The sequence below is a fragment of the Pteropus alecto genome, unplaced genomic scaffold (genome assembly GCF_000325575.1).
Source record: "Pteropus alecto unplaced genomic scaffold, ASM32557v1 scaffold134, whole genome shotgun sequence".
In the NCBI taxonomy this organism is placed as follows: Eukaryota; Metazoa; Chordata; class Mammalia; order Chiroptera; family Pteropodidae; genus Pteropus; species Pteropus alecto.
Window position 1 is genome coordinate 1,751,924 of NW_006436283.1, and position 11,215 is coordinate 1,763,138.

At 60.8% G+C, this 11,215-nt stretch overlaps 1 protein-coding gene across 1 annotated transcript in view; it reads right to left on the reverse strand.

Annotated features, from left to right (window-relative positions):
• The window catches only part of RNF213 (ring finger protein 213), an 87,818-nt gene that overhangs the window by 73,935 nt on the left and 2,668 nt on the right, over nucleotides 1-11,215 (reverse strand). Inside the window, exons 2-4 of the mRNA XM_025047104.1 lie at nucleotides 8,942-9,111; nucleotides 4,615-5,207; nucleotides 279-592 (exon numbers count right to left, since the gene is read on the reverse strand). Of these exons, the coding sequence (XP_024902872.1) occupies nucleotides 279-592; nucleotides 4,615-5,207; nucleotides 8,942-9,111 (1,077 nt within the window). The remainder of the gene's footprint in view (nucleotides 1-278; nucleotides 593-4,614; nucleotides 5,208-8,941; nucleotides 9,112-11,215) is intronic.

Consider the following 11,215-nt stretch of genomic DNA (forward strand, 5'->3'; position numbering starts at 1 on the left):
GGAGCTCGGCCCGGGGGAGCCGGGGCCACGCGCCCGCCGGTTCCTTCTCTTCTTCTTCTTCTTTTTGCTCTAGACAGAAAGAGACACAAATCTCACTCCTTAGGTTTATTCCGCTGTCGCCCACACTTTCCTTCGAGTTCCTCTCCACTGCGTGAGAACGTCAAGCCCATACACCTGAAACTACTACAGTGCCGTCCCGTCAACTCCGACAACGGTAAAAATAAACAAGCACAGAACGGGAAGAGAGTCCCGCCCAGCTCCACCGAGCCGCCTCGCACCCGCCTCGCGCCCGCCTCGCGCCCGCCTCGCCTGCCGCTGCTTTGTCTCGGACACAATGAGACCCAGATGCACAAGGACCGGGGCTGGTGGACGGAGCCTGGGTGCCAGCAGCGGCCCGGCGCTGGCCAGAGCAGAGCTGGCGGCCCCGTGTGGACCGCGCTGGGGGGTGGCCCGCGACGGTGGCTTCCGCACGCCACGCTCGCAGGGCGTGTCGCGTTCACAGACGCTGGAGCAGCGTGAAGGCAGAGGCGGAGGCACTCGGTCACCCGTCCCGCCTCGGCCGGGAGACCCTTGCTCAAAGCTGCGACCTCGACTTCGGAATCAGAAATGGAGCTTGTCAGAAGCAGGCGTGGAGGGGCCCCCCGAGGACCCCTCGGGGAGTCGGCGCCCTGCCTCGCGTGGGGACGGTGCGCTGGGGCGGCTTCGTCTGCACGTGGGGCGCCGTGGCCTCATTCTGGGTCAGCTCCCGGATTCCCAGCAAGAATCCTGAGCAAACGTCCCGCACCTCTGCCCACGGTGACGAGCATGACATGGGGCCACCGCGGGCCACCCCAAGGGCGGTTTCTGAACCTGAGAACTGACACCCGCTAACATCACGATAGGGAGACAGAGGCTGGACAAAGGTCGTTCAAGGTGGCAACATCCCCCTCTGCCACGGGTGACAGGTCTGGGCGCATGCTGGGGCCCCGAGGGTCTGCGTCTCCAGGGGCAGCCGCCAGCCCGAGCCCTGTTGTGAGCAGCAGGTCGCCCCTGGAAGCCCAGCCACGTTCGCCCCAACTCTGACCTGACTGGTCTGGCGCCCGGGCCCCAGCGCCTCTGTTCCCTTTCCTGGTAGACGACCAGTGGGCAGGCCAGCGGGAGGCCGTGTGCACCGACCGCCCGGCCCGCGGCCCACGGCAGAATCTCCTCCTCAGCACGAGGCTGCCTGAAATCAAGTCGCGTCGGCTCGACACAGATCGGTGGAGGAGCCTGGCACCCGCGCGAGGACCAAGGAGCAGGAGAGCAAGACACGTTCCGTCCCCATGAAGCTGGTAGCTGAGTCGGGGAGACAGACTGAAAACAGACGGTCTCGCCACACGGGACGCGCCGATGGCGAAGGCGCGTGCGGCCACTGGGCTGCCGGACGTGGCCCTAGCCTGGAAGGCTCGTGGATGAGCTGGCACAGGCTGCGTCTGGAAGACACTGAAGCCAGAAGATGCAGCGACGATGCCTCGCGCCTGCGCCACCGAAGGCACGGCCGCCTCGCTCACCCGGCACAGAGCTTAACCGCGGCCTGAGAGCCCCGGCGGCCCCAGCTCCCCACCTTCCTCCGGCCCTGGCCTCAGGTATTAATCCTGCATTTTATCTTCTGTATTTAGGGTGCTTTGTCATTTTAGGGGCCTTGGAGGCACCCCCCACCCCAGGGCTGGCTAGTTCCTAGAGACAGCAGACAAATCTCCAGGGAGCCCAATTTTCATGTGCAAACCAGCCGACCCAGAGGCCCCCCGTACCCCCACCACCCTCCTGGCCTCTCACCCTCCGGCCCTAATCACCCCGGGGCCAGGTAGGTGCCTGCCAGCCCGGGGCCACCGCCATTATGCACCTGCTGGACGTGGCCACTCTGCCCCACCACACGGGCCGGGCCTCGCTGCCACCCGAGCCCCGGTGGGTGCTCCGCCCGTGCGTGCAGTGCCGCCTCCCCCTGGGCACTGTGACCCCACAGCACTGACCCCTCGTCCCGGTCCCCAGTCATCTCCACAAACTAAATCCCGGGGGCAATCAGGACACCTCCTTGCTGCCACCGCCTGCCTCTCCCCAGACACAGCCGCCGTCCTGACACCCTCTGCAGAAAAGCAGACGCCCCCAGCCGGCCCCCTGCCGATGTCACTACCCCCACCACACACACACACTAAACATACACTTGCTTGTTTCTCTCCCCCCGAGGGGAGCTCTGTCCCCTTCGCCTCTGCACCCAGCGCCTCGAACAAGGCCGACGCGGGACGGGCGTGCGGGCTGCGCCCTGGGCCATACACTTGCGTTTCTCTCCCCCCGAGGGGAGCTCTGTCCCCTTCGCCTCTGCACCCAGCGCCTCGAACGAGGCCGACGCGGGACGGGCGTGCGGGCTGCGCCCTGGGCCCCGCACCCCGCCTTCCTCGTCACCCCGCTCTCTCTTTTCTGTCCTGCTTCACGTGCTCCCTGCAAGCTGCCTCGAGAGTCGGACTTTGCACAGGCAGCAGATGGTGATCAACGCACACCTGTGGGGGACGCGTGCGGGCCAGGCGCCCTTCGCACACCTAGTCTGGCCTGGCACGCCCGGTACGCAGGGCTCAGGGCCGGAACCTAAACGTCTTCCTCGACGAGAACCAAGATTTTATATGGTTTCCACACGTGAGCTTCACACACACATATTCCGAGTTGTACGCGCACACGCGAACGCATCCTAATTAACCTGGTCCTGAATTCGGCCCGTTCGGAATACGGCTGTTTCCCAAAAGGCAAAACAAATGACCACGGGAGCCCGACTCCTGCCGAAATGAAGAGAACTGACTAAAAACGAAGTAAGTTTGCTAACTCTTGGGGTTTCTTCCGCCACGAGGCATCTCTGATTTTACAGTGAGTGCCCGTTTACTTTTCCGGCCCCCCGCCCCCTCACGTAAGTGCGGGTCAGGAGTGCACGGGAAGGCTGGGGACCCCAGAGAGGTGCCTGCTGCAGGGAGCGGGGTGCTGCGGTGGACACGCCGAGGCGGACACGGGCCAGCCGGAGGGGGCCACGAGGCTGCTTGGCAGGGGCACGGGGCTGACAAACGGGCCTTCTAGCTCCATCCAAACCACCTGGCGTCTGCTGGCACGGCCTGTGCCGACAGGAAGTGGTGCACCAATTCAGGAAGGGTGACCGGGCAGAAGATGGTGTCACCTCTCCGCCTGGCATCTGACCAGACACGTCCTCCCAGCACACCAGCACTGCCCGAGCAAAGCTTTGTCTGCGTCTCCCCGGCCACCTCAGCGGGGCCAGGCCCTGAGTGACGGTAACCTTTCTGAGCTTCGGTCTTTCGTAAAACTGACCTTGCACCTCTACAAACACAAAGCGCGGCTTTGAAGAAGCAAGAAGAAAAGTCTGCAACAGGAACCAGAAAGATCACTGACCTGCAGACTCAACGCACACCAGCTGGCCCGGTGACCGCGCACAGGCCACAGAGGGGGTGCAACCCGCACGGGGACGTGCCCTCGGTGCTGCGGTGGCCTTGGTTCCTTCCCACGCGCAGCAGAGGCCACCTTGGTGCCCGTGTGCCGTGAGCTGCCCTGTTCTCAGCCAGCGGTGAATTCATTGGCTGCAGTGATTGGTTCAGGGACAGAAACGTGGGCCAATCAAAGTCAAGGAGATTTGAGGAATATGCTTCCCCTGGGGGAACAGACGCTGCCTCTGCCTCCTGGAAGAGCCACCAAGGGAGGTGTTCTCTTGCTCCTGAAGGACGCAGTGGGAAGTGGCTACCTGCGGAAGCCAAGAAGTGACGTAGGAGGAAAGGTCCGCGTGCCGAAGACGGCGGCCGAGAGGCATCCGGAAGGCGGAGCAGAGGCACGGACAGATGCCGGACTTGGGGCCCAGACCTCGCGGCTGGATCAAGCCTTGCCTACAGCCACTCTACCCGGCAGCTTCTCCGTTACATGTGTGACACGTGCCCTGTATCACATTACCGAATCTGAGCTGGGTTTTCGATTATTTGCCACCCAAAGATTTCTAATGGTTAAAATAATCGCACCTCAAATTAGGTTGCTTCCAACCCAGATAAGTCAAAGTAATCAAGACACTTGACAGCTTTCATCGGATAAGGCACCAGGCCACAGACCCTCAGGCCCGAGGCCACAGAGTCGGGGCGCAGTGCAGGAGGACCCCCTGTGGCAGGTGCCCCACCCTCTGGGCGTCTCAGGAGGTGGCGGGAGGCCTGCGACCTCGTAGCAGATGCCCCACCCTCCCCGGGACACGGGGGTGGTGCCTGCCTTCCAGCAGGAGGGACGTGGTCGGCAGGGAAGCCGCAGCACAGCGGGGGGCAGGCCTGGGAGGGACCCTCGCGGGGACAGCGACCTAGTTCCTGGAGACACCCACCGAGGGAAAGGGTGACCGCCAGGACAATGGCCCTCACGGGGACCCCAGACCACAGGCTCCCGCCAACAGCACACCCGGGGCAGCAGCCACCAGCCCAAACTCTCTTTTTAATAAAAACAAAACCCCACCCATCTGACAGGCTTTTCCTCATAAGCAAAGATGCTTTCATTATAGATGTTAGCTAGTTTCCTTTTTTATATTATTAGTAATGCGACACTCCTAATGCAGGATTCGAACTTCCGGAAACCTGAGACTAAGTCCAGCGGCATCCACCACACGCCCCGCCGGCTTTCCGAGTCCAGGTGACGGCGGCGGTGACATGCGCCTTGGAGGGCTCTGGCCCTCGCGGGCACCTGGGCCCCTGCCTCTCGCCACGAAGAGAGCATCTCATACGGCGCGTGCAGCTTTTGGCACGTGCGTCTCCCAGCATCTCAAAGGAGATAGTTTCACAAGAAACACAACGATGGACGGAAGATTGGGGGACGGTGGGGAGTGGGGGTGTGGGGCGCACACGGTAAAAGCCGAAATTTAAAGTCAGCAGAGCCTCCTCAGTCACGAGAGCCGAATCCTGAGGGCACGGCTCTGCCTTCGACCAGCCCCGGGCGGGGCAGGCGTCCGAGGGTGCCTCCCTGTCGGGGTGCTGGATGGCATGCAGGTGCAGAGTGCGTGGGAGGCACCACGTCCCACTGTGTGTGCAAACTACCTGCTCGGGGTCTGCAGAGAGCACGTCGGCCACCTCAACCCAGGTTGCGTCCGCTTTTCTTCTTTTGCTGGGAGGGAGATTAGCGGCCTCCAGCTCATCGGCCGTGCGGGCGACCGCGTCTACAAAAAGCTCTGACGCAGATCCCTGTTGAAACACGACCCCGCGGCTCAGACGAGGCAGGGGGACCGGAGGCCCCGCGCTGGCGGAAGCCTCACGGACCCCTAACTCAGGCCCAGAAACCTCTCCAGACCCCGGCAGTCCAAGCAGAGGGTCCCGGGTGCAGGAAGCCCAAGGAGGGGCTTCTGTGGGCGGGCAGGTGGGCAGAGCAAACCCATGTAAGAGACGTGCTCCATAGCAGAGCTGCTGCTTGTCCGAGTCGGCCCACTGACCCCTGGGCCAGCAAGCGCAGGGCCCGGCTCTCTAGGGCCTCTGTCCCAGTGCCTGGGCTGGTGCTCCGCACACAGATGCAGCTGTGGACGTGTTCCCAGGAGGACCCGGCACCTCGCGCCTCGGGCGAAGCCAGGCCAGGCCTCCGGGGACTCTCAGGAGCTGGGGCAGTGCAGGGCAGGGCCCCCGCTGCGGACGGTGCACCTCGGCTGGCACAGAGCTGGCTGGCCCTGGCAAGGGGGGCACTCACCTCCTCCTCCCACCAGGCTACTCCTTTTTCTAAGGAAGACAGTGAGGCCCAGAGGGGCTTGCTAATGTGCCACCGGCTGGGACAGGGCAGGGCAAGTCCTGGCAAACAGGGCCCAGAACCAAGGCCCAGCTCCTGCACTGCAGCTGCTATGGGCACAGAGAGAACCACTTGTGTGGCCTCCGGTCTGGCCTCAGGCTCACTGGAGCGGGCCCAGGGCACGGGGGACATCGGGGCCCCCCAGGAACCACTTTCAAGGAGAAGGACAGCAGGAAAGGCAAGAGCCTCTGGACCAAGTCCTGGGGAATGCAGGCAACTGGTACTTCTGCAAGGGGCACTTGGGACGGGCCCAGTGGGTGACAGCGGAACACACAGGGCGGTCCCCAGGCCAGATGCCCCGCTCCCCGCAGAGCCAGGAACCCAGGCCGACTGGTCCCTGTCAGCTAGTGGCAGGAAACCGAGAAAAGAAGGAACCACAGGGCCAGACAGAGCCTTCGACCCCACCTGCCCACGGAGGGAAGCGACCCCGGGGAGAGCACATCCACCGGCCGCTGGGGAGGAAGCAAGAACCGGCAAAGGCCCCCAGCTAATCAGCGTCAAAGTGCCACCAAAGGGGCCAGGTGGAGCCGGCCAGCCTAGGGGACAGGCAGGACGGGAGCTCGTTAGCGAACACGCCCAGCGCACAACCGCACGACGGCTGGACGCAGGAGCCCCCGCTCGGTGGCTGGGCACGAGGCCGGCCTCGTGGCCCGGTCCTCGCTCTGGGCCTTTGTCCCTGGTGCCCTGGCCTGTCATCGCACCACCGTTAAAACGTCGTGGCCATGCCTACCGGGCCGTTCTCAACAACGCACGCTCCACTTCCTGAGCATACGCGTTTTGTGGGGTCACTGTAGGGCATGGGGAACGGTGGCGAGCTAACCAGCAGAGGCAGCCCCACGGCGGTCGTGTGCGCCCCTCTTCCGGCTCCCTTTCCTGGGTGGGTACCTGTGCATTTAGGCATTTTTTAAATTCCCTTCTGTGGAAAATCACGTGAGCTAAAATTAGCCATTTTAAGGCACGCGCCTCGGTGGCACCTCGTGCCTTCACGGCGCTGTGCGGCCACCTGCCCCACCTTGCGCCAAATCTGCTCATGGGCCCCAGGAGGGCAGGCCGAGCCCGCCTCGCCGCTGCCGGCGCTGGCTTTACACCGAGGCTCTGATCTGAAGGTTTAACGGGGCATCATGCGGCTCTTAATTCTCAGCGTCGGACTCCAGAGGTGGAACTTACACGTCTGCCGTCACTTATCTCTCTCTCTCGGGGACGACCGTTTGCCATGGGCCCGTCTTGCTATTGGGTCAGTTACCGTTTCCTACCTGATTTCTAAGAGCTTTTGACATCTTGAGGGAACTCGCTCTTTGCTGAAAATATCTGTATGTAAAGCCAAATATTCTCTACATATCTTTCCTAAATTGTGCTTATCATAGTCTGTGAGGTTGTGAGTTCTTTTAAGACTTTTCCGGGAGTCAAATATACTATCTTTTGTTCGCATTTTCCCCCCTTGCTCTAATTCCTAGAAAACCTTTCCTCATCCAGAGATGAGATGAACATTTATGTATATTTTCCTCAACTGTTTTTACACACATCAGACTCCATTTCACTGACCGCCCCAGAAGTCACTGTCTTAATGACTGTGGCCTTGTCACAGTTCTATTTAATCTAGTGCAGCCAAGTCCCACTCTGGACTTTTATTTTTCATAATTTTCTTGTTTATTCTTGTCCATTTCTTCTTCGAAAGAGCCTTAAACTTACTCTGTCAAAGTAAAAAAAAAAAAGAAAAACAAACAACAAAAGTGAATCCCGCCAGCTCGGCGCCACGTTCCATCGCACGGCCACGCACGCCGCTCGACGACGCGTCTGCCGACTCTCACCTCTGCTTTGCCCGAACCCCAGTGACCCCCGTGGCCCAGGCTCCAAGCTGGCCCTCAGCTGGGGATGGGTCAGGGGAAAGACACACACTCACACTCCCCACACATATCTACTCACACACGCACCCCAATACACACACACCCCAGTACACACCCACTCACACACCCCAATACACATACCCCAATATACACACATCCGGCAATACACATACACCCCCATACATACACTCACACAAACCCCAGTACACATCCCCCCAGTATACACCCCCACACATACCCCAACACAACACACCCCAACACAAAGACACTCCGATACACACTCACACACCCCAATATCAGTACCCACACACCCTAATATACACACACACACATACACACACACACCCAGTACATATACACCCCACATTCACACACACATCCCCGACAAATTCACACACACATACACACAAACACACATCCCCAAATACATACACGCTCCACACTCACACACACGTACTCACACACAGACACACATCCAACATATTCACACACAGAGCACATTCAAACACACACCTCCCCACTGCACACACACACACCACACATGGACACCACATGGACACACATCTACCCACACACAGACTGCACACGTGCACGCACATCCACACAACACGTCGCAACACAGCCAGCTGTGGCACTGCCCAGCCCAGCCAGGAACACCTGGAGACCAGCCTGGAAAGCAGCCCCCTCGCAGGCAAGGCCACAGCGTCCCTCGTCCCTCCGCTCCCGGCATCCTGCAGGGAGCCTGAGCTGACCCGCCACGGGTCTGGTCTGGACGGGCGAGACCTCTCCATGGCGGCTGCTCTCCCATCATTCACCCTGGACCCGCCCAGGTAACTCCCCGCAGGCCTGGCCTGGGGCTCCAGCCTGGTGGTCCCTTACCCAGGAGACACCCGGGGTCTGACACTAGACGGGAGACAAAAGATGACCTGTCCCCGGAGGCGCCTCAGGGCCAACACCCTTGATGCAAAGAGGCCCGTCGGGGGGGGCGGACGCCCACAGGGCAGAAGCCGTGCCCAGCACAGCTGCGGGGAGACAGGGCGCTGGGCCTGGTGGGCAGGGAAGGCGGGTGGAGGCCTTGGGCGGGACGGGAACCCAAGCACCCAACAAGAAGGGGCGGCTCTGCCGCTGGCCAGTGCGCAGGGGTCAGTGGGCAGCAGTGCTGTGCCCATGTCCTAGAGAGGACGTCATGGGGACACGGGAAGCACGGTCCAGCCACCGAGGAAACCACAGCGGGAAGAGGCAGAGTGAGAGGGGCAGGGGCTGGGCAGAGCCAGGCCCACGTCACCGGGGTCTGGCCTCACCTGATAGGTATTCCAGGAGGTGGCCGAACAGGGCTCGTCTGGGCTTTGCTGCCGGTCACTTGTGCCCGGAGATGAGAAAGGGCCGCCTTCCTCCTTCAGCTCAAGTCCACACTCCATTTCTCCCTCGGGGGCCGACGTCACCTTGGGGTCGTTCTCAGAATCTGTGAAGGCAGTGAAGGGAAGCAGAATTCGTCACCCTGAAACTCGTCTTTTGGCATAAGGATTATTTTAGCTGGTTATTTTTAAGAAAGAGCAGACAAGGGAGAGGCTCTGAAAACTGAGTAGAAGTTACCCGCTTGTAAGAGACGTGGACATTTGTGCGGGAGCCTCCGTGTGTGCGGGGCCTCCCTGGCTGTCCCAGGAAGGGGTGACCTCATCTCTAGAAACTCTTATCGATGCAGAAGCCACGAGTGCAATCTGCAAAGTGACCGTGCCCCTCGCTGCCCTTGTGCAGGTCACCCCGACTCTGGCCCACCACCCGAAACCCTTGCTCTTGTCTTCGGCTGGAGACGGTATTCGAGGCGGTGGCTCCTGCCATTTCGGAGTCACTCGGTTCCCCTGGGTCTCTCCCAGGTGCGCAGGGGGCAGGTGTGTTACTATACTTTGGTTTTCATTCTCCTACTCTGTCTTATGTCAATTTACCTATTAGAGCAGCCAAAGAACCTAAAGGGTAGAAGGAAAAATTTTCCTCTCCTACAGCAGATGCACATGGGTCGAATCTCAGGAAAAAGCAGGGGACCATCCCAAAGAAACCCTGGAACTGTCCCACAGGCTCTGGGGGACTAGCCGTCTCCTCCCCCGGAGGCCCCCAGCCCCTCCCTAGACTGCTGCTGGGTCTCAGGCTCCTCATCTTACTTTTTCTCATTATAAAAAAAAAAATTTTTCAAGAAAACTTGAAAAATGCAAAAAAATAAATACATTGCCCAGACCTTTACCCCGCCACCCACGCCCAAATAACTGTCCAGCACCCTGGGGCACCAGCTGGAGCAGTGGGGGCTTGGAGTCGGGAGAGGCTCCTGACCCCCGACCCCCTGCCCTGCCAGTATTTGAAGCCCCCCACATGGGACCAGGCCAACGGCACCTCTGGGAAAGCCGGCCACCCTCCACCCGGGCCTGGGGTGGCCTGGAACTCTCCATGCAACCCCCTCATGCTTTTCCATGTGGCCCCCCACGCCCCCTGGACCGCAGCACCTGGCACTGAGGCTTCTCCGGGCCCCCAGCGCCCAGCCCCCTGCCCCGCCTGCAGTGCCTGGGACGCCCCAAGCCCCTCGGCAGCTCCAGACATGGACCCGGCATTTTGGTTTCACTTTCGATGCCTGTGAACAGAGAGAACTCCAGCCAGAGTGTGAGGAAGCACAGAAGCCGGGGGCAGAAAGCGATGTGTGTCCCTGGGCCCCACACACTCAACCCTGGCCCTTAGGGCTGGAGCGGGCGGCGGTCCAGGGCAGCCAAACCAGGCAGGCTCTCGCCTTTCAACACACAGGTGTTCAGCCTGTTGTGTGCCCCACAGTGGCTGACCAGGGCCCTGTGCTGGCCCCCACCCAGCAGCCTAGGACGGACCACCCACAGTGACCCAGCCCAAAGCACGATGGCCCTGTCCCCCTGTCTCACCGGACAAGAGGGCAGCCCAGAACCCAGTGGCCTCTGCCCCTGCTGGGAGGTGAGGGTCGTCTGCCCCGGGGTGATCACGCCCTGCTTAGGACTGGCAGCCTTGGGGTGGCCCCTGAGCTGGCTGAGCAGGCCTACTGTAGGGGAGCAGGATTTGCCACCCCAAACATGTCTCTGGAGGGAGGATTATTTTAGGCTGATTACTTTTAAGAGACAAAAGACTCAGGAAGGGCTTTTTACCTCCCCCTTAACGGCTTGAGAGAATTTAGATCGAGGGCCTGGTCCAGGCTGAGGACGTGACCAGAGATGCTTATAGAGCAGAGGGGTCGGGTGTGGGGAACAGGGCCAGCTGGCTGGGCTGGAGACCAAAGTCTTGCCTGGGTCCCACCGTCTCTACAGGACCCGGCAAACATCTGCTTACCTACATTTTCCATCTTCCTGCAAATTGTCAGCCTCCCCTTTGCACCCCCTTCTCCTTAGCTCAGGATGGTGCAAGGAAGGGCTCAAGGGGCCTGACCCTCTCTGGGGCCTCTCATTCTTATGAGGTCCCCATATGTACAAAATTAAATGTGTGCTTTTATCCTCTCGACCTGTCTTGTGTTCATGTATTAGCCCAGCCGAAGAACCTAGAGGGGGCGGGGCATGCCCCACCCCGCCCCTGCCCCG